At 43.3% G+C, this 22,653-nt stretch overlaps 1 protein-coding gene across 10 annotated transcripts in view; it reads right to left on the bottom strand.

The window, feature by feature from the left end:
• Window positions 1-22,653, bottom strand: part of lrrfip2 (leucine rich repeat (in FLII) interacting protein 2) — a 240,862-nt gene that overhangs the window by 170,027 nt on the left and 48,182 nt on the right. For 8 of the 10 annotated variants that reach the window (XM_060925518.1, XM_060925512.1, XM_060925513.1 and 5 more), the window contains one exon: window positions 6,380-6,544. In XM_060925518.1, coding sequence (XP_060781501.1) covers window positions 6,380-6,469 — 90 coding nt within the window. In that variant the 5' untranslated portion in view covers window positions 6,470-6,544. Of the gene's footprint in view, window positions 1-6,379; window positions 6,545-8,644; window positions 8,750-22,653 lie in introns of those variants that run through there. The other 2 variants (XM_060925511.1, XM_060925517.1) reach the window with 2 other exon arrangements.

A 22,653-nucleotide genomic window follows, 5' to 3' on the forward strand; every position in this document is an offset into this window, starting at 1 on the left:
TGGGCCTCTATACACCTATGGAGATATTGCACCAAAAACCACACATTTGCAGCTAGAATAGTCATTTACCACATTAGCAATGTATAGAGTGGATTTCTGATTAGTTTAAAATGATCTTCATTGAAAAGAACAGTGCTTTTCTTTCAAAAATAAGGAAACTTCAAAAGTGACCCCAAACTTTTGAACGGTAGTGTATATACAACAAATGACAAAAAATAAATAAATAAAAACACACATTTTGTAGTAATTTTCATTATTTAAACACATTTTTAAAAAAAACACAAGTCAAAAAAAGTAAGGACACCCTTTCAAGTCCATAAAATTACAATCCGGTGTTCCAGATTAGGTGCCATTCAGGAGAACCTCCGGTAGATGGAGGTTCAGGTGGAACCAGTCTTATTTAAACATGACTTTCTAGGGTCCATCTTCTCTTTGCTATTTAAGTGTGTGTGGTGCCACCATGCCAAGCTCTAAAGAGCTCTCCAAGGACCTCAGAAAAAAGGTTGTGGACGCCTATGAATGTGGCAAGGGATTTAAAAAGATCTCTAAGTTATAAGAAATAAGTCATTCCGCTGTAAGGAAAATCATCTACAAGTGGTATAGATTTCAAAACAACTATTCAGGACTGGCCGCCCCAACAGATTCAGCCCAAGAGCAGACCACCTGATGTGAAAAGCCTCCAAGAACCCCAAAATTGCATCACTGGATCTGCAGGTAACTCTTGCAACTGCTGGTGTGAAAGTGCATACATAAGAGATTTGACCTACATGGAAAAAGCCTTTGCTGTCCAAACGGAACACTAAAGCAAGACTACAGTTTGCCAATGAACATGTAGGCAAAAGACCAGGCCTTTTGGAATAACATGCTCTGGACAGACGAATCAAAGGTAGAGTTGTTTGACCGCAGTAAGAGTACATGTGGTGCAGACCAAAAGATGGTTTTTCAGGAGAACCACCTCATACCAACCATGAAGCATGGTGGTGGAAATCTTATGGTTTGGGGTTGCTTTGCTGCCTCAGGGACTGGGAAGCTTGCATTCATTGATTCAACTATGAATTCAGAATCATATCAAAAGTGTGTTTGAAGAGAATGTGAGGCCATCTGTTCAAAAGTTGAACCAGAGGTGGACCTTTCAACAAGATAATGATCCTAAGCACACTAGCAAATCCATCAAGGAACGGCACAAAAAGAAGAAATGGAGGGTTATGAAATGGCCGAGTGGTCAATTATTTCATTTTAAAAAAGAGCGGTATCTAATTTTTAATGACGCTGCCTTTATTTTGCTTTTTCTTTCCATTAGGGAAACCAGTTAATCTCTACAATTTTATGGATCCAGACTGGGCTCCAACACAAAACACAGGCCACGCAAATGCAATGATTTGGAAATCTCATCTCATCTCATTATCTGTAGCCGCTGTATCCTGTTCTACAGGGTCGCAGGCAAGCTGGAGCCTATCCCAGCTGACTACAGGCGAAAGGCGGGGTACACCCTGGACAAGTCACCAGGTCGTCACAGGGCCGACACACAGACAACCATTCACACCTACGGTCAATTTAGTCTCACCAGTTAACCTAACCTAACCTGCATGTCTTTGGACTGTGGGGGAAACCGGAGCATCTGGAGGAAACCCACGCGGACTCGGGGAGAACATGCAAACTCCGCACAGAAAGGCCCTCACCGGCCACGGGCCTCGATCCCGGACCTTCTTGCTGTGAGGCGACAGCGCTAACCACTACACCACTGTGCCGCCCATTTGGAAATCACAGAAACCATATATTTAATTGAAAATAGTACAAAGACAACATAATGAACTAGAAGAGTTATTGCTTGAAAACGTGCTGACGCCAGCAACACACCAAAAAATTTGGGACGGGGCACGTTTACCACTGTGTTGCATCACCTCTACTTTTAACAACACTCTGTATACATTGGGTACAAGTGAAATGGTCACTTTCTTGCCTGACATACAATCTCAGTTGCTCAACAGTTTAAGGTCTGTGGTCGTATTTAATGCTTCATAATGCGCCAGATATTTTCAGTGGGAGACAGATCTGGACACAGGCCAGTTTAGCACCCAAACTCCAACTATGGACCCATGCAGTCATAATACGTGCAGAACGAGGTTTGGCATCTTGCTGAAATAAGCAAGGCCTCCCCTGAAAAAGATGTCACTTGGATGGTAGCATATTGCTCCAAAACCTGTGTGTATGTGTGTGTGTGTGTGTGTATATATATATATATATATTTTTTTTTTTTTTTTTTTTTTTTCAGCATTAATGGTGCCTTCCCAGATGTGCAAGTGACTCATGCCATGTGCACTAATGTACCGCCATACAATCACAGATGCTGGCTTTTGAACTGTGAGCTGATAAGCCAGACATGCCCCATCCTCTTTAGCCTGGTGGATGTGGGATCTGATTTCCAAAAAGAATTTCAAATTTCAATTTATCAGACCACAGGACAAGTTTCCACTTTGCCTCAGTCCATCATAATGGAGTTCGGGCCTATAGAAGGTGGTGTTGTTTCGGCATATTGTTTATATATAGTTTTAACTTGCGTTTGTGGATGCTTTCAATACAATAATCCGACAGAAACTGGTCGCAAAATTCAACCTGCTGGGGTTTACTCCCTCCATCTGCAAGTGAATGCCTGGATTGCATTCTTGACTCAAATTGGATTGAGTTTTTGACTCCATGACCACAGACTGTTCAGAGTTGCAACACCTGTAGCACCATCACAATGATCAGCGGCACACCCCAGGGCTGTGTACTCAGCCCCTTATGATCAGGTTTGCAGAGGACACCACAGTATAGTGCAGATACAGGTCTTGTACTTTTGGCAGGTTGGTTTTCTCTTCCTGTCTGCCTCATCGATTATAGGTAGACTAAATGAAGAGTGCACTCTGACAAGGGTCAAACTGTAATTGCTAAACAACTGGTTCAGAGCAGGTCTTTTGGGGCATTCATAGTATGCAATGGTTGGTACCTACGAAAAGTTATCCAAGGAAAAACAACTGACAACTGATGAACCAGCAACAGAGTCATGGGCACCCAAGGGACATTGATGCGTGCGCTGAGTGAAGGCTAGTCCGTCTTGTCTGATCCAGCAGAAGAGTTAATGTAGCACAAACTGCTGAAAAGGTTAATGCTGGCTATGATAGAAAGGTGTCCGAACACACAGTGCACTGTAGCTTGCTGCATAGCCATAGGCTAGAGGTCTGCGCGGGACAGAATTTTCAGTCCCGCTCCCGCATTGTGCAGTCCCACTCCCGCAAAGAATTATGATTTTCAGTCCCGCTTCCGCCTGCCATATTTTGTCCCACTCCCGCCCGCAAATCCCACATGATGCAGACGTTCGCGTTATTTCTCACAAAAGTTCTTGTCATTGGCTTGGGGAATTAAACATGCTGAGCTTAGCTGAGCTCTCCACTGACCGATCCTTCACCTAGCGCACATAGCGAGGGTGTGCGTTGCCAGGCAGCATGCGCAGCTGAGGCTTTACAGAGAGGCTTTTCACTTTTGTGTTGTTCCCTCTGAACTCCAACAACTGTTGTCCTTTTAAGACTGTACATACATGGCGATTCAGGCCAAGTTTACATTAGACCGTATCTGTCTCGTTTTCTTCGCGGATGCACTGTCCGTTTACATTAAAACGCCTGGAAACGCCGGGAAACGGGAATCCGCCAGGGTCCACGTATTCAATCCAGATCGTGTCAGGTCCGGTGCTGTGTAAACATTGAGAATACGCGGATACGCTGTGCTGAGCTCTAGCTGGCGTCGTCATTGGACAACGTCACTGTGACATCCACCTTCCTGATTCGCTGGCGTTGGTCATGTGACACGACTGCTGAAAAACGGCACGGACTTCCGCCTTGTATCACCTTTCATTAAAGAGTATAAAAGTATGAAAATACTGCAAATACTGATGCAAATACTGCCCATTGTGTAGTTATGATTGTCTTTAGGCTTGCCATCCTTCCACTTGCAAGTGGTAAGTGACGCGCATGCCCGATATGCACTAGGATCTCACACACAGCAGCTCAGTCCCGAATCACTGCTCGTGCACTTCACTCGCGCGCTCTGTGAGTTGCGCAGGGCCGGAGTGCGCACCCTCCAGAGGGCACTCGCTGTTCAGGGCGGAGTGATTTGGAGTGCAGGATGCCTGCGGAGCCGAACGTATCCGTGTATTGGCGTTGCTGTGTGCACGCGAATCGTGTATTGGCGTTGCTGTGTGCACGCTAATCGTTTTAAAAACGTTAATCTGATGATCCGCTGATACGGTCTAATGTAAACCCCACCTCAGGCCTGATGTGCCTGATTTATGGCCGTTGTATGTCAGAACCTTTTGGCACTTATCACAACAAGCAAAGGGCAGCTGATTTCCCTCTGCATCGTACACAAGTGAGAACGACTTCCAAATGTCTGATTTCAGGACTCTTGACTTAACGGTAAATGTACCTCTTTTTAAAGCAGCACTTGCTTCTGAAGCACTGTGAGCTTCACTAGAGGAGCTCTGCTCTTCTGCCATGATCAGAGATCTCAAACACGGAAGAGCGGAAAGGAATCGGAAACGTACGCGAGATTAGACCACATCTGCAAATTTAGGCATCTTAAAATGTTATTAATGCCAAATAAAATATCCAGCACAAATTATATATGATAGACATAAATTTTATTTTAAACACGTTTTTAGTTAGCGGGACTGCAGCTTATCACCTCTCCCGCCCGCTCCCGCATTGTGCACTCCCCCTCCCGCCCGCAATGAGCTTTCAAAATTTGTCCCGCGCCGCACTGCTTTGCATCGGGTCCCGCGGGAGTGCAGGGCTCTACCATAGACCAGTCAGAGTGCTCATGCTGACCCACGTCCACTGCCAAAAGTGCCTACAATAGGCACAGGAGCATCAGAACTGGACCAGAGAGTAATGGAAGAACGTGGCCTTGTCTGATGAATCATGTTTTCTTTTACAGCATGTGGATGGCTGTGTCCATGTGCATCACTTATCTGGGGAAAAGATGGCACTAGGATGCACTATAGGAAAAAGGAAAGCCGGCAGAGGCAGTGTGATTCTCTCTCTGGGCAATGTTCTGCTGGGAATCCTTGGCATTCAGGTGAATGTTGCTTTGACACGTACCATCTACCAAAATATTGTTGCAGACCAAGTACACCCCTTCATGGCAGCAGTATTCCCAAATGGCAGTAGCCTCTTTCAGCAGTCTATAGTCCATATTTGTCGCATGAAACCAACATTCGCTAGGAAGCTGTATGTGTTGAGAGCCTGTTTCATTTCTCTTTTTATTAATTGTGTATATTAGGAAGACAGAAAATACGATAAAAGTAACCTTTGTCTTATTCTTCATTAACAAGTAAATTAGTGTTTTTCCTCTTTCTTTCTCAGAGATTTTGGCTGTGATGAACCTTGAAAAGATTGATTCCTTAAAATAAACTATTGGTAACACTTATTATATGGGTATAAAACAGGGCTTTGAACCGGTTCAAGGAACGAAAACGAAAACCGGGAACTTTTTCTATTTCACATGGAACAGAAACGAAACCAGAAGCTTTATTATTTTTTATGTTCCGGAACAGAAACGCTTATTAAAAATAATGGTAACCGGATAATACCAGTTTTTATTTCGTTCCTCAAAGTTTCCGTAGCCTACAAATAAAAAAGTCATTCTTCTCCTGCGCAAGTTTCTATGACCCGCTGGGGTTCACTTCCTGTGTGACGTTCGCTGACTGAATGGAGAGAGCGGGAGGGTGGACTACTATCACGTCTCCACATCTTAAATAAGAGGTAAATATTGCAGTCTATCGTTATTCAAAAATGTTAATTTCAAACACGATATCAATATATTTGTCCACGTTAATGAGAGGCTCGCGAACATTAAATGATGTTAACCTCTGTTAGCCTATCAATGCATAGGGCCTGACTAGCCTTTGGTAACACACTAAACGAATTATCTTTCATTTTTGGCACTTTTTCTGTTTGTGTAGATGGGGAGACATACTGAGAATCCAAATCGCCAACATTTGAAATAATAATTGTTTTGAATTATTTCTTGTCTTATTTAATGAAGGTTGTAATAGAATTAGCCTACATTTGGCTTAAGCTGGATGAGACAGAGACATCATTTTATAGCCATTTGTTAAACAGCTGACAGGGAACGTAATTAACCGTTCCGGGAACAAAATTTTTTTGTTCTAACCGGTTCGGGAACGTCTATTTAAATGGTGGAACCCAAAACCGGAAACGTTAAAATTCTGTTTCTGTTCGGAACGAACCAATAGGAAAAAAATTCTGGTTCCAAGCCCTGGTATAAAAGTTCCCAAATCTAATCTTACCACACATACACTCCCACCATCAGATTAACAACTTACCTCTCGTGCTATGCTATTTAAGGCCTCATCCTCAGCAGAGAATCGGTCCTTGATAGGTGCACGTTTTCGCCCTGAACCTGGTGTACCCATGTCAGTTCTGGTGTTGCTAGTTCCACACAGAATGGTGCTCAGGGTAAATCTGATCTATGTTGAATTTGGAGTGTTCTGAAAGATAGAAAGAAAAACAGACATTTGATCAGACTCCAGGAAAATTTTAAAAATAAATAAATAAATAAATAAATAAACCCCTAAAAAAAATTTTTTTTTCAAAATAGGGGTGTTCACACGGCACATATTTGCATCGATGCTGCACCGATGTATTTTGTTGCGATATATCTTACACCGGTGTAAATTTTGTGGCGTGTTCACACGTCACAACCCTGCTTACTAGAGAGAAGCGTGTTAGCACCGGTGCAGCCCCACTGGCGTTCACACGGCAGTTTTTGCGACCGTGCTATACGATAGTAATAATGCGGAAACGAAATATGTGCATGCGTGAAAATGTACTTCCTTTTCCCGGTTGTCATGGCATCACCAAGCGCCGGGAAAACAACGTGGATGAAGACACCAGTATTGCCAGATACTGCTGACGTTTTCCAGCCCAAAATATGTTCAAATCCGCCAAAATGCACTTAAAACCGCCCAATCTGGCAACACTGGAAGGCACGCAGTCCTGTTGTTGATATTCGCCATTTTGGAAGCGCAAAATACCAGGATGCAAATTATGCAATGCCCGTATGTAATCAACTCTTCTCACGCGTAGCAAGTCTACCCCGTAGCGTTCAGACGTCCCATTTTATAAATCGGTGCTGCCCCGCAAACTAGCATTTACTCCGGAGTAAATTTATTAAACCACCTCCCGAGCAGGGTTAGATTTGCACCGGTTTAAGCAGCTTTCAGGGGCTACACCGGTATAACTTTGTACCGTGTGAACGCTCTACCGGGGCAGCCCTGGTGCTACACCGGAGTAAAAGTTGCCATGTGAACACCCCTAGTAAGAACTGCATGAAAAATTCAAATCATGACCACAATATAAGCTTCTTTCTGGCATTTTGATTGAGAAAGAAAAGTCCAAAGTCCTTCCCGCACCATGCAATTGAGCGTCTTGGGCGGCTCCAATCTCTGTTTCCACAGCCCTCAGCCTCATGCCTGTACAGCTAGGGTTACAGTGGGGGGCTAGTCCTCTGGTAACCGCAAGGGAGTTTGACTCCCCACTCACATCTACTGCCACCTTGCCAGACAGCAGTAGGTAGGTACCATTTTTATGATGGTCTTTTGGTGTGACCCAACCACGAGTAGAACTCTCAGCCTCTTGATCAGGACACGCTAACAACTAGGCCAACTCGCGGTTGATTGAGAATTAATTAACCACGTAAACTTGATTATTTTTGGATATTTTATTACCCTTTGGTGTGATTGTTCTGTCAACCAATCATCCAGGATGAACACATGAGGGGGAAAAAAAAAAAAAAAAACAACAAACACAACATAGGCTAGCCTGGGCCCGCCCATCCTAAGTGTGATGCAACACGAGGGCCTGTTGCGAGCTTAGTCTGGCCAGGCAAGCTATCTACAGCTCTTCCAAGTTCCCGAAAAATCGGGAACCAATCAACTTTGAGCATCTCCAATGGCCCTGGGTAGAGGCGTGTTCAAGGCACTGACGTAGTAGAACTGCGACTGGAAGCCATAGATTGTTTACAGAATCTATGCCGGAAGCGCTTCATTCACGCTTCCGCATCTATTACGCATAGATGCTGTACTGAAAGCATTCAACGGGAAGTTGTCATTGAAAACGGAGCAAAGAGCAGCCCTAGAGGTATTTATTGAAAGGAAGGACGTTTTCGCCTTGCTCCCGACCGGCTTCGGTAAGAGTTTAATCTACCAGTTAGCCCTGTCGCGTCGCATACGTCAGAGGAAAGAGTGATGTGATTGGTTTAAGCTTCGTCACAGCTTTTTCTGGCTTCGACCAGTAGCAAACTGAGGCATTTCAGGGAGGCGGGTCAACCACGGGCTCTGGGAAACGGTTGGGCTTAATATCTTGGCCAGACCAATAGCTCGGAGAGCTTTGAAGTCGCGTTAGTCAGGCTAAACATAGGCAGCCTTGGAGACTCAATATCCATGTTCCAATTACACTTTGACATAAGAACAAGCTTGAAGCCTTGATACGGCAAGGTGCAGAAGAAAGCTACAGTACTTTTAGATGTACAACTGCAATTCCAAAAAAGTTGGGATGCTGTGTAAAACATTAGGCGACAGCAGGTATACCTAACGATCTGCGTTATTCTCCCTCCCTCTCGGTCAAGTTACACGTCAATCCTGAGATACCAGTGATGCTGGCCTCTCCTGCTCTTCAGACCTGCCTGATCCATCCTGATGCCCTACTTCTGGCTGGAGGTCTCATCACCGCGCTCCTGTGGAGGATGGACCCATATGAACAATCTAAAGATACACTTAGATGATGACTCTGGACACTTACAGCTTTGCTATGATGGCTTAAGATTACAATTGCCATGATAACTTTAGGGCTGCAGTCATCATCAAACAGTCTTGCACTCAAATCACCATCAGTGAACAGTTGATAACTTCAACAAAACAGACTTCATGCTAATACTATAATGAAGTTTGTGGTTACACAATTGCACTTTATATGGTCAAAGACACAGAGAAGAAAGTCTCGTCTCGTCTTCTTCCGCTTATCCGGGACCGGGTCACGGAGGCAGCAGTCTAAGCATGGAAGCCCAAACTTCCCTTTCCCCAGACACCTCGGCCAGCTTCTCGGGAAGAACACTGAGGAGTTCCCAGGCCAGCCGAGAGACATAGTCCCTCCAGCGTGTCCTGGGTCTTCCCCAGGGCCTCCTCCAGTGTTGCCAGATTGGGCGGTTTCCCGCCCAAGTTGGGCGGTTTCAAGTGCATTTTGGCGGGTTTTGAACATAATTTGGGCTGGAAAACGTCAGCAGTATCTGGCAACACTGGCCTCCTCCCGGGGGGACATGCCTGGAACACCTCCCCAGGGAGGCGTCCAGGAGGCATCCGAAAAAGATGCCCGAGCCACCTCAGCTGATTCCTCTCGATGTGGAGGAGCAGCGGCTCTACTCCGAGCTCCTCCCGAGTGACTGTGCTTCTCACCCTATCTCTAAGGGAGCACCCAGCCACCCTGTGAAGGAAACTCATTTCGGCCGCTTGTATCCGCGATCTTGTTCTTTCGGTCATTACCCAAAGCTCATGACCATAGGTGAGAGTCGGAACGTAGATCGACCGCTAAATTGAGAGCTTCGCCTTTTGGTTCAGCTCCTTCACCACGATGGACCGGTAAAGCGACCACATCACTGCGGAGGCTGATGCGGTCGCTTTACCGGTCCGCCAAAAGGCGTGCCATTTGCATCCATGTTTTTATGAATAACTTTCTTCTATTGTGTAATTTTGTGGTTACACAATAGAAGAAAGTTATTCATAAAAACATGGATGCAAACGGCATGCCTTTTGGCGGATGCCGCCTTTTTCATGGCTGTCTGGGGGACTTGTGTGAATCGCGCAGATCCGATGAGGTTTTTTTTTTCGGGGGGGGGGGGGGGGGGGGGGGCGTTGGAGTGTCTGATTATAATTTCATCAAAATAAATTCTGTATTAAAATTACTAAATAAGCAAATGCCGTTACAGTCCATGAAACATAGGAAGTAGAAGTATGAGAAGAAAACAATAAATCAGAAAGCTGCGCACGTAAAGCGAATTGGCTGCGCGCCATTATCTGCTGCTGGCTGCACTTCACTGCACACGCAAGGATTTCCATCAGTCCAACGTAAGTTACGTAATTGGCTTTACGTGCGCAGCTTTCTGATTTACTGTTTTCTTCTCATACTTATACTTCCTATGTTTCATGGACTGTAACGGCATTTGCTTATTTAGTAATTTTAATGTAGAATTTAGTTTGATGAAATTATAATCAGACACTCCAACGCCCCCCCCCCCCCCCCAAAAAAAAAACTCATCGGATCTGCACGATTCACACAAGTCCCCCAGACAGCCGTGAAAAAGGCGGCATCCGCCAAAAGGCGTGCCGTTTGCATCCATGATAAAAATCACACAGTTATCACCCAAATGAGGGCGAGTTCCCTTTCGGGTCTGGTTCCTCTCAAGGGTTCTTCCTCATGTTGTCTAAGGGAGTTTTCCCCTTGCCACAGACACCTCAGGCTTGCTCATTAGGGATCAATTTAGTAGTTTCCATGTTTAGAATCTATTGTTTGTAAAGCTGCTTTGCAACAATGTCTACTGTTAAAAGTGCTATACAAATAAATTCAGGCTTTCGTCTAAACGGGGGAACGGGGGCGCTGCGCCCTCTTACTCTCGGCGTGCGCCCCCTTACCGACTCCGTGAAAACATCCCAGTAACACTACGTGACAATGTGTCTGATCATCAAATACGTTATAATTGCTCCAAAAATATTCCAGTCATAGTAGATACACCGCCAGACGGTGCAAAAACAATCCGAATTGGCGTTTTCCAGACTGAGGCGCCATGTTGTTTACTTGTCGCTGCTGCTCTCGCGAGATTTGACATGGGTTACATGCAAGGTCAGCTGACTTGTAGAGCGAGATTTCTCGAGACTGAATGACCTTTCACCCACCGGCGCGGGAGTTTTTGACAGAAGTAGTTCGCGAGTTGTTTTTGTTGACACTTGGGCATTTAAAGATGTCATCCCGCGGCACGAAACGGAAGAAAGCCAAAGACTGTCCAGGGCAGAAGAAGATTACTTCTTTCTTTTTCAATGTTGACAGACAATTTGTTACAATTTCCCTCTCAGATACTCAATGTCCCATTGGAGCATTTTTCAAAGGCTTTGCACGGCGGGGGGGGACAACCAGCACCATCCCCCCCCTGCTTCGCTCCCTCGCCATGGTGAGCACCCTCATACTAAATTTTTCTAGAAAAAACCCTGAAATTGATTGGATTTAAAACAAATAACAGAATGCAATGATTTGCAAAATCATAGAAACCCCGTATTTCATTAAAAATAGTACAAGGACGTAAAATGTGGCGGCACGGTGGTGTAGTGGTTAGCGCTGTCGCCTCACAGCAAGAAGGTCCGGGTTCGAGCCCCGTGGCCGGCGAGGGCCTTTCTGTGCGGAGTTTGCATGTTCTCCCCGTGTCCGCGTGGGTTTCCTCCGGGTGCTCCGGTTTCCCCCACAGTCCAAAGACATGCAGGTTAGGTTAACTGGTGACTCTAAATTGACCGTAGGTGTGAATGTGAGTGTGAATGGTTGTCTGTGTCTGTGTGTCAGCCCTGCGATGACCTGGCGACTTGTCCAGGGTGTACCCCGCCTTTCACCCGTAGTCAGCTGGGATAGGCTCCAGCTTGCCTGCGACCCTGTAGAACAGGATAAAGCGGCTAGAGATGATGAGATGAGACATAAAACGTTGTAACTGTTTAAATATAATGCACACTTTGAATTAGATACCAGAAACCTGTTTCAAAAAAGTAGGATGGGGCATGTTTACCCCCTTCTCCCCTCTACCTTTAACACCACCGCAAATGTTTGGGAATGGAGAACAAATCGATGTAGTTTTGAAAGTGAAATGCCAGCAACATGTTTCAAAAGAGTTGGGACTGGGGAAACAAAAACATTGGTTCGAAGCACTGTTTCCCGGTATCATGTTGCATAATTTACTAATACAAAGCATTTGTACCTTTTATCATTGACATTCCCTTAGAAAGAACTGGTATGGATCTAGTCAGGCCATTAGACTGGACTATACGAGGGCATCGCTTTGTATTAGTCTGAGGAGATTATGCAATGCGATACCCGGGGAAGCAGTGCCTTTACGCCACATTACTGCGTGCAGTGTTGTAGAGGCATGCTTACGTTTCCGAAGAGATTGTGACTGATCAAAACACAACATTAAATGTCGTGTACACTTCATGATCTGTACAAATTAAGAGCAATTCCAGCGTTATGGACGTGACACTTGAACTCAAAATGGCAACAAATGACCCAGTGCATGTTTTATTGTCTCCCAGTATTTAAACAGGTGTTGCATATTTTAAGGCTGTACCATACTGGAGAAGTGATAGAACAAGAACAATTCCCATAGTACATCTAGGGCATGCCAGAAAACGCCAATAAAAGATGCGTTATGGATGTGACAGAAAAAGTATCACTTTTCTTGGGTGACTGTACATTTTTATCAAACTCTGTGAAATTGTAAACCTAATGTCGAAATGGAGATATCCATTTGATAGAGGGGTCCAAGGTGAATATTAAAAAATCTTTGTTTAAAATATTTTGTATTTCATGCAGAGTTTCGGAAGGAAAAGTCAGCGTTATGGATGTGATGAAATTCCGTTATGGATGTGACGCGTCTGAAATAGACATGGCATATGTTTAGAAAATCAGCAATTTAACCACCATAACCCTTTGAAAAACTCTCTAAATATCAGCTAAAACTATCAAAGTTCTTAAATAATATTTAGGATGGCTATTGTTTTGCTGTTTTGTGGATTTTAGCATACATTTCTGTGGCTTGTGGCAATAATATAGAATTGTACATGATCAAAGTTGATTTTAGCTTGGGGTTTACATTATAAGAAAGAAAGACTGACAGTGACATATTAGGTTGGTTACAAATTGGTTCAACTTATTCACATCTGTAAAATACAGGCCTAGGTGATATCTCTGGTGCCCCTTTTCCACCAAAGCAGTTCCAGGGCTGGTTCGGGGCCAGTGCCTAGTTTGGAACCGGGTTTTCTGTTTCCACTGACAAAGAACTGGCTCTGGGGCCAGAAAAACCAGTTCCAGGCTAGCACCAACTCTCTGCTGGGCCAGAGGAAAGAACCGCTTACATCATCGGGGGGGCGGAGTTGTTAAGACCAACAACAATAAGACCGCGAAAGATCACCATTTTTAAGCAACGAGAAGCAGCGGCTGTACAAACGTGAAGTCATTCATTATTATTATTGTTGTTGTTGCTGCTGCTTCTTCCGTGTTGTTTTTGCTTTGATATTCATGCCAAGGTTTATGCAAACGTAGCACCGTAACTGACGTATACAGCGACGTAACTGACGTGGCTACGCTTAGCACCGCGAGCTATGGAAAAGCAAACTGGTTCTCAGCTGGCTCGCAAGTTGAACGAGTTGTGAACCAGCACCAGCACTGGCCCCGAACCAGCCCTGGAACTGATTTGGTGGAAAAGGGGTATGGGAGTGGTTTTGATGTATTACATGTTGCTTTATTTTTGCATGCTGAGGTTGACATTTACATGGAATTGCCTTTAATGAGAATTAAAATCAATTTGTACACATTTATCATCCATGGATAAATGGACTGGTTGGACAGTTTAATCAAATGTTTAGAAACATGATTCGTAAGCTCATTCACTGGGATGCACAGTATTGGGATAAATGGCTCAAACCACTATTATTTGCATGATGGGCGGTCCCGCAAGCCTCCACGGGGTTCTCCCCATTTGAATTATAGTATAGGCACAAGCCTTGTGACAGCTTGGATGTCATAAGGGAAATTTGAGAGGAGGAACTTTCTACTAGGAAAAACGAAATTCAGCACGTTCTTCACCCAAGATCAAAACTCCACACATCGAGTCACCCAAAACAGGAGAATAGCAATCCTGGTTGTATAATTGGGTACTCAGCTATGGGAATTTGCATCAGGAAATACAGTCTTTGCTTTACTACCCACATCGCGCTCTAAAATTACCCACGGAGTGGCAAGGACCCTTTGAGGTCACATGGCGAGTCGGAGACACCAACTATGAGATCAGGCAAACCGAGGAGATGTGCTTCAAATATACCACTTATCTCCTGAATCTGTGTAGAAGGGAGGTTCCTGTGGCTTTGCCAACATTGGTTCCTGAGAGGGAGGAGCTGGGACCAGATACATTACATTAAAGGCATTTAGCAGATGCTCTTATCCAGAGCGATGTATAATAAGTACAAAGGTCAGGTACCAGAAGTGCTGAACTTCGAGATAAGAAAGTTCTAGTGCCAGATGTACAAGTGACAGAATAACACCTTGTGTAATATTCTGTTGTAGTAACAAATCAGCCAAAGAAAACAAGCCAACAAAGCACAACTAAATAGACAAAAAGTCCAAAAAGTGTGACCCAATTCATCCTGGTCCCCTGTGGAGACCACCTCCCACCAAGCACAGGTTTCCCAGTTGCAAGAGGAATTTTCCAAATGGCGTTCTTGCCTCCAGTCACAATAACCTTCTAGAGCACCACACTGAGATTCCTGCAGGTGTGGCCTTACACAGTCACCAGTGTGCACACACACACACACACACACACACACACACACACACACACACGTAATCTTGGTGACCAAAGCCGATCGGCCGGTCTGGTTCTGTGTGAACTTTAAAAATGTCAATGCAGCGTCCACACTTGTCACACATCTGTTGTGTTGCCTCGCATATATGAACCGCTCAATTGGTTAGGCGTGGCTCGCTTTTAGTGAGTCATTTATATACCTGGTTTTGTAATCTATGCCTCTATTAAAAAAAAAAACAAAAAAAAACATGGGAAGCTTGAGGAAAACAGTATTTCAATGCATACTGTATCCTAGTATATGGACGTACCGACGAAGCTAAACGGCCTTTTGACTTCATAAAATCGATGAAATTTAATTCCCTCTGAAATTTGGTCATTGTGACGCATGTTTATTTCTGTAATCTCAAAACATACCACAGGCCATTCTGTGGCTGGGAAGTTATTTAATTTGAGGGGATTCCCTAGCAAATAACATGCATGAAATCGCTCGCTTTCCTGCAGTCAAGCAGACAGAGGAAGTCCGTGTGCGCATGCGCAGGTTTACCTTCTTCTTCTGGGTGTTACGGCAGCTGGCGTTCACAGTGTTGCATTACTCCCATCTTCAGGTTTACCTTCGACCGTGCACTGACGGTTACATCATTCTGTCGCTAAACGAACAGCTGATCACACCGAGGTGCTCGCTGACCGCCGATATTCAGTAGTTTGGTCCTGCGTTTCCTTTCCTTTGCAACATAACCCCTTTTCTTCTCTCTTTCCATTACTGTAGTCGGTCTTTCACGTTTCACTCACGTCCTCCGTTTTTCTCTCCCGTTTCAAATGTGTATCCCCACAATGCCTTGCGCGAACGGGGAAAGCCCACCACGTGATGCATGACGTAGTATCTTGAATTGGGTCATGGTGAAGCAAGGAAAAAAAAAAAAAAATTGCAGAGAATTTAGGGCTACGTGGTCTTAAATTCATTAATTGTTCCATTTTTTTAAAAAAACCTGATAAAATTGGAGGTCTGTGATTCGAATTTAGTTGCTTTCAGTCCACTAAACAAAAATAATTGGGTGTTGGGGAAAATTATTTTTATTAAACCCCTGGGGGGTGGGGTGGGGTGGGGGGGGTTATACTAGTTTACCTCTATATTTCTACATTGAAGCACATCAAATCTTCCAAATTTTGGTATTTATTTCTCATGTTATACTACTATTTTGGTGACCAAGTATTTTTCTAAAAGAAATAAAAATGTGATTTATGAGGCATTAAAAATGAAAAACAGGTACGAAATGATTTTTCAAATGCATATTGCTCATGTATGACAAGGTGGTCCGTGTACTTTTTCGTTCATTCATTATTCTATTTCGGAAGTCACATGAGAAATGAAAAAGGACTCGTTTATGAATTTTTACACTTGTGTATGACTTGTGAAATGGAATCCAGAGCCATGTTTTGATGTATTTTTAGTTATTGAAAATGAGTCATTGAACAGCAGAAAAAGGGAAAAAGAAATTTTGAAAAATGCCGTTCTGAATTGCATTTTAGTTTATTTAGAACTTAGGTTTTGGGTGACCTGGAAGCCTAAGCTTGTGGGCGGGTTGGGAGCGTTATGGTTTGTTTATTCTCATCCGCATGACATGGCGTCTTTGGAGGCATATTCCGACTTAATTTGCGAAATGTTGCGAAGGCATGCTATGCATGCAGATATTTCACAGCACCTCAAAGACATTGGCGCTAGGGATGTTAACCGATGACCGTTTGACCGGTGGTTGACCGAATCAACGTCAACCGGTTAATTTTTTTTTTGGTTGTCTGTTAAAAAAAATAAATAAATAAAAAAATCAATCGTTTTGAAGCTGCCAATTTTGGAGCGGAGAACCTGGAATTCTGTGTTGTAAATGCTTGGGGCATGCCATGCGGTGTAAGGATGACAGCTGACAAATCAGAAACACCCATTCAGTCATGTCCCGCCCTCCCGCCCCAGTTGAAAACAGCTGCCACTCGGCGAGAGAAAAGTGTAGACACAGGCTTTTTAGCTTACAAATTACTATTCTGTTTTTTTTTTTTTTTTAATTATTATTAGAAGGCACATGGAGTTTAGTCCTGCCTTGGCCAGTGCATTCTGAAAGTATGTTTCGGTCTGTAGCCAACAATGCATGTTATTGCAGATCATATCTCTCCACACAAACTAAAGGCGCAGATGCCGACTTTTTCACGGCTGAATCGTGCAGATCCGATTTTTTTTTGGGGGGGGGGGGGGGGGGGGGGGGGGCGCGTTGGAGTGTCTGAATAATTTCATCAGAGTAAATTCTGTATTAAAATTACTAAATAAGCAAATGCCGTTGAAATTATTCAGACACTCCAACGCCCCCCCCCCCCCAAAAAAAATCGGATCTGCACGATTCAGCCGTGAAAAAGGCGGCATCCGCCAAAAGGCGCGCCGTTTGCATCCCTGTTAAACTCATAGGTTAACTGACTTTAACCGGCTAATGAGGCTCGGTGGTCGGTCAAGATTTTTTTTTTTAGTTTTCGCCATCCCTAATTGGCGCAGGACATGGCTGTTCTGTTATGAGTGTACGGAGCTTTTGTGAAGCTCACAACCTTACGAAAGTGGTATCTGATGCACAATTGGAAGTCGCCGTTTCCTCAGCTGTTGATGAGGTAGGATTTCTTTCGTGTTTTGACATTGCCCCAAATAGGGTATTAGGCAGAAAAAGAAATTTACCAGTCAAAAATAATATTTTATATAATCCTGATAAGCGCCGCAGGTGCGAAGACGAGCGCCGCAGGCGCGAAGTCCCTCTAGGGGGGTCTGGGGGCATGCCCCCCCAGAAAATTTTTGAAATTTAGACTTCATTTCCTGCATTCTAGGACATTTTCAGGGTGAAATGGCGTGTAATTTTTGATCAGAAATATTGCATATTTTTACTTTGTATTTTTTTCAGTTTCACTCCTGAATGTATCAGATGTATGTATGGTGTTTGATTTGGTAACAAAAGTGAAAAGAAAATAAACAACAATGAATTGTATATAATCTTTTGATCTAGTTACAGTATTTAATAAAAAAAAAAAACCAACAGTATTCTATTTTACCATACCCCAATGAACCCCCCTTGTTAATCAATGTATCACACATACCTTTTCTGTCTTTTTGTGGAAAAACGAATCAGTTTTTGTCACATTCAATTTGGGGCGTTTGTTGGGATTCATCTTGATCCAGAAGAGTGAGTCAGCAAAAAAAAATGCGGTTCTCCCGCCAAGAAAGAGGAAACTACAACGCAGGGTGTTTGGCAATTTTCGACCAATCAGAATTCGCGATTTATTCAGTCCGCATGTTACAAGATTCAGTGCGGGCCAAAATGGCGGAAACGATGAAATATTCTGATTTTTCATTTCAAGTTTTCAGTATTTTTCGTATTAAACTGTGTTTCTTACGATTTGTAAATGATGGCGGAACCACACACGGACTGGCCATCGGGAGTAGCGGGAGTTTTCCCAGTGGGCCGGTGGTTCAGTGTGGGCCAGCGGAGAAAAAAAAAAAAAAAAAACAGTTGCGCGCTGGCCTTTAATATGATAAGCAATGTTAACAGTTTCTTTAACAAACTGTTAACATTGCTTATCATATTAAAGGCCAGCGCGCAACTGTAATAAGCAATGTTAACAGTTTGTTAAAGAAACTGTTAACATTGCTTATCATATTAAAGGCCAGCGCGCAACTGTTTTTTTTTTTTTTTTTTCTCCGCCGGCCCACACTGAACCACCGGCCCACCGGGAAAACTCCCGCTACTCCCGATGGCCAGTCCGTGTGTGGGCGGAACATAACTGGATTTATCGGATGACATGTGGGAGTATTCATGTGCGAAAATTTTCGGCATTATCGTCCGTTTCAGTATCCGTCTGTGTGTATACTTGCCCGTTGAAATCGGCAATTGCCCGTCAAATTTACGGGTGGACGGGTCTCTGCCTAATACCTTAGCCCCAAATGAAATTCAATAAAGGAATAAATGAATATTACAAAATAAGAAAACGATCAGAAATGTTGTCCACTTTTCTAATACTACTATTTGATGATGGCAATACATTTCGAAAACAAAATAGAGCCATTTCTGCTTGTATTGTTTTAAATAAAACACCAAGTTGCACCCTTTTTTAATTTTCATCTTTCATTCCAAATTAGAATAATGAATGAACGAAAAAGTACACGGACCCAAGGTCTACCATAAAAAGAATTATACTCCTGAAAAGAGCATGTCTTCATTAATATATTCACAAAATATGAAGTTGGTATCTTGAACTATATTTATACTACATTTAAGGTATCAAATATGCCATGTTTCACCACAAACAGAAATGTTAAATATAGAGCCACTGTACTTAAAATACAATCACAAAATTGTATCCGAAAACTAAATATTTGTATTTTATCCATCTAAATATTCAGCTTCTTTATTCTGCAAGTTTTATCATACCCAATTCTACAATTTAAACAAACTAGTGTCAGTAGAAGCAAAACTTCAAAACATCAGCCACTGTATCTACAGTAGATAGCAAGTAGAAGCACACAGCCATACGCTTCTGAAGGATGCTAATAATAGCCCAATATTAAAAATCGATATGAATGTGTCAGTTTCCAGGTTTTATGTATTACTTGGAGCATATATCATATGCCTTGAAACGGCATTTCTGGCTGTAGCAAAACATGGCGTATTTGTAGCCTGGGCCCGCTCATCCTAAGCGTGACGCAACACGAGGGCCTGTTGCGAGCTTAGTCTGGCCAGGCAAGCTATCTACAGCTCTTCCAAGCTCCCAAAAAATCGGGAGCCAATCAACTCTGAGCATCTCCAACAGCCCTGGGTAGAGGCGTGTTCAAGGCACTGACGTAGTAGAACTGCGACCGGAAGCCATAGATTGTTTACAGAATCTATGCCGGAAGCGCTTCATTCACGCTTCCGCATCTATTACGCATAGATGCTGTATTGAAAGCATTCAACGGGAAGTTCTCATTGAAAACGGAGCAAAGAGCAGCCCTGGAGGTATTTATTGAAAGGAAGGACGTTTTCGCCTTGCTCCCGACCGGCTTCGGTAAGAGTTTAATCTACCAGTTAGCCCCGTCGCGTCGCATACGTCAGAGGAAAGAGTGATGTGATTGGTTTAAGCTTCGTCACAGCCTTTTCTGGCTTTGACCAGTAGCAAACTGAAGCATTTCAGGGAGGTGGGTCAACCACGGGCTCTGGGAAACGGTTGGGCTTAATATCTTGGCCAGACCAATAGCTCGGAGAGCTTTGAAGTCGCGTTAGCCAGGCTAGCGTATTTGAGGCCATTATTAAAAAATGTTCTGTTTCCGGTCCACCGGCTGGGTGAGTGCCGTTGAAATTTTTTTTTTAACGACAGTTTGACATTTTTTTCGGGTTCGTAAATCTAAAATCAAACTTGACATTTATGCATTCCGCGCAGAATATAGAATCGAATCAGCTCTGCGCATGCGCCGTGCGGCACAAAAAAAAAAAAAAAGGCAGCCGCCATGAAGGAAGGAGATCCGGAGTTTTCAAACATTTGCTTAAGTGTGAAATTGCAAAATAGTATTCTAGCGAACAACAAAATAGTAAAGATTCAGAATGTCAAACGAGTGCAGTGCAGTACAAAGTTTAGTATTCAAAACATTTTAAGTACCTTTGTAAAAGTTTTGCATGTTGCAGTCAGCATTTAAAATGCTAACTTAAAGTTTTTGTACAAGTTTCAGTTGATTAAACTGTCATTTGTCGCAAACAGCATTGCGATTTCTTATCCATCCATATTAAAAAATATATCTATAAAATATATATAATAAAAAAAAAAAAAAAATCCCTCCCTCCCGAAAATTTTTTTGCTCACCTGGTGGACAGGAAACGGATTTTTTTTAAGGATGGCCTGATACCTTAAATATAGTTTGGTTCAAGATACAAACTTCATATTTTGTGAATATGTTAATGAAGACATGCTCTTTCCAGTGGTATAATTCTTTTTATGGGAGACCTTGTCATACAGGAGCAATATGCATTTGAAATCTAGGCGTAAAATGATTTTTTTCCCTTTCATTTTTAACACCTCATAAGTCAGAACATTTTATTGCTTTTCGAAAAATATTTAGCCACCAAAATAGTACTACAACACGAGAAATAAATAACATTTGAAAGATCTGATGTGCTTCAATGTGGAAATACAGAGGGCCAAAACTGCTCCAAAGCACAAACTAATTTTTTTTTTTAAACAGTTTAGCAAGCTATAAACTGACAAATATGTAACTGTGGATCTTTTATGGTAGTTAAAGACCCCTAATACCCAAGAACAACTCCTGAAAATTTCATGCATCTAGCATGAATAGCTCAAAAGTAATGACTGATTGAACTTTGCATCTTTTTCTGTACAACTCGTTTTTACAGTAAAATCAGTGTCATGCTAGCCTAGTAAACTAGACCCACCTGCCTAGCGGCCAAAAATATTTTTTGTCTAGCGAGTGGGTCTAGCCTCGCACCATATAAACAAAAACACCCCGGGCATCAAATCGTGCCCGCCAATCACAACGCAAGGTTTTTGTTTGGATTCTTTGGGCGGGCTTTTGCAAGAGTGACGACAAAGCTGCGCGACGCTGGAGAAAGCACAGCAGGAAAGATGGCTGCGGCTAGTGAACAGCGTGCGTTTGACTCCGCTTTGGAATCAGTTTTAGAAGAATTAGACTTGGAGTTTTCGTTGAAACATGAGCAGGAAGAGGCTCTCCGCTCATTCCTTTTCAAGAAGGACGTTTTCGCTGTTTTGCCGACCGGCTATGGCTAAGTCTGATCTACCAGCTGGCTCCGCTCGTAGCCAAAAGGATGGGGCTAGTTTTATTCACATTTAGTCTGGCTTGCCAGGCTAGTGTCATGCCCCATTTTCAAAGCCCCAATATCTCAAAAACAAAGATATAAGGCTGAAATTGTGTATGGTGTTTACTGGGAATAATAACATTAGTTTGTGAAAGTATGAAACAAATCGGAGATGGTCAGTCAGGGGGCCTCCGGTGATTTCATATGGTCTGACCCCCTTTTTCTCTGCAACCACAAATCATAGCCATTTGGTACCAACATCAGCTTGGGGCTCTATACCGTGTAGACCGTTTTCAGGTCTTTCGCACATCGACTTCCTGTTTACCGACTGAATGTATTTACAAAAACATATAGGGTGGATTTTGACGCTATTTCAAGAATCAAAATGCTGTTTCAAAATGACAGTTTACCAGGATGCTATCTGAAATCCCTGGGGAGAGACACCGCTCTTTCTGAGCTATGCATCTCATCTCATTATCTCTAGCCGCTTTATCCTGTTCTACAGGGTCGCAGGCAAGCTGGAGCCTATCCCAGCTGACTACGGGCGAAAGGCGGGGTACACCCTGGACAAGTTGCCAGGTCATCACAGGGCTGACACATAGATTGAACTTCGCATCTTCCCTGCATGTCTTTGGACTGTGGGGGAAACCGGAGCACCCGGAGGAAACACACGCGGACACGGGGAGAACATGCAAACTCCACACAGAAAGGCCCTCGCCGGCCACGGGGCTCGAACCCGGACCTCCTTGCTGTGAGGAGACAGCGCTAACCACTACACCACCGTGCCGCCCCTGAGCTATGCATTTCAGTTAAAATGATAATTTACAGATTTCACAAAGTGTTTGCATGCTATGACGAGTGAGTGAATTGTAATACCATGTCAGCACCCGAGGCTATATCATGGCAAAAACATTTTCAGCAGGTATTACAATTAATTAATTAATAAATAAATAAAATTAATTAAAAATAAAAAACAAAATGAGCTGCTGATGATTTCAATTTCAGAAAACTGCCAGTTCAGTCCCCCCCCCATCTCGATTAATCCAGTAAAACCTGAAGTATCAATTAATTTAAAGAAATGAAACCGAAATAAAACAAGTTGGACATGATGAGGGTGACAATGACGTTGTGAACGGGGGGGGGACCCCACCCACGCAAGTGAGTTTGGCACTGT

The sequence above is a fragment of the Neoarius graeffei genome, chromosome 7 (genome assembly GCF_027579695.1).
Source record: "Neoarius graeffei isolate fNeoGra1 chromosome 7, fNeoGra1.pri, whole genome shotgun sequence".
Lineage (NCBI taxonomy): Eukaryota > Metazoa > Chordata > Actinopteri > Siluriformes > Ariidae > Neoarius > Neoarius graeffei.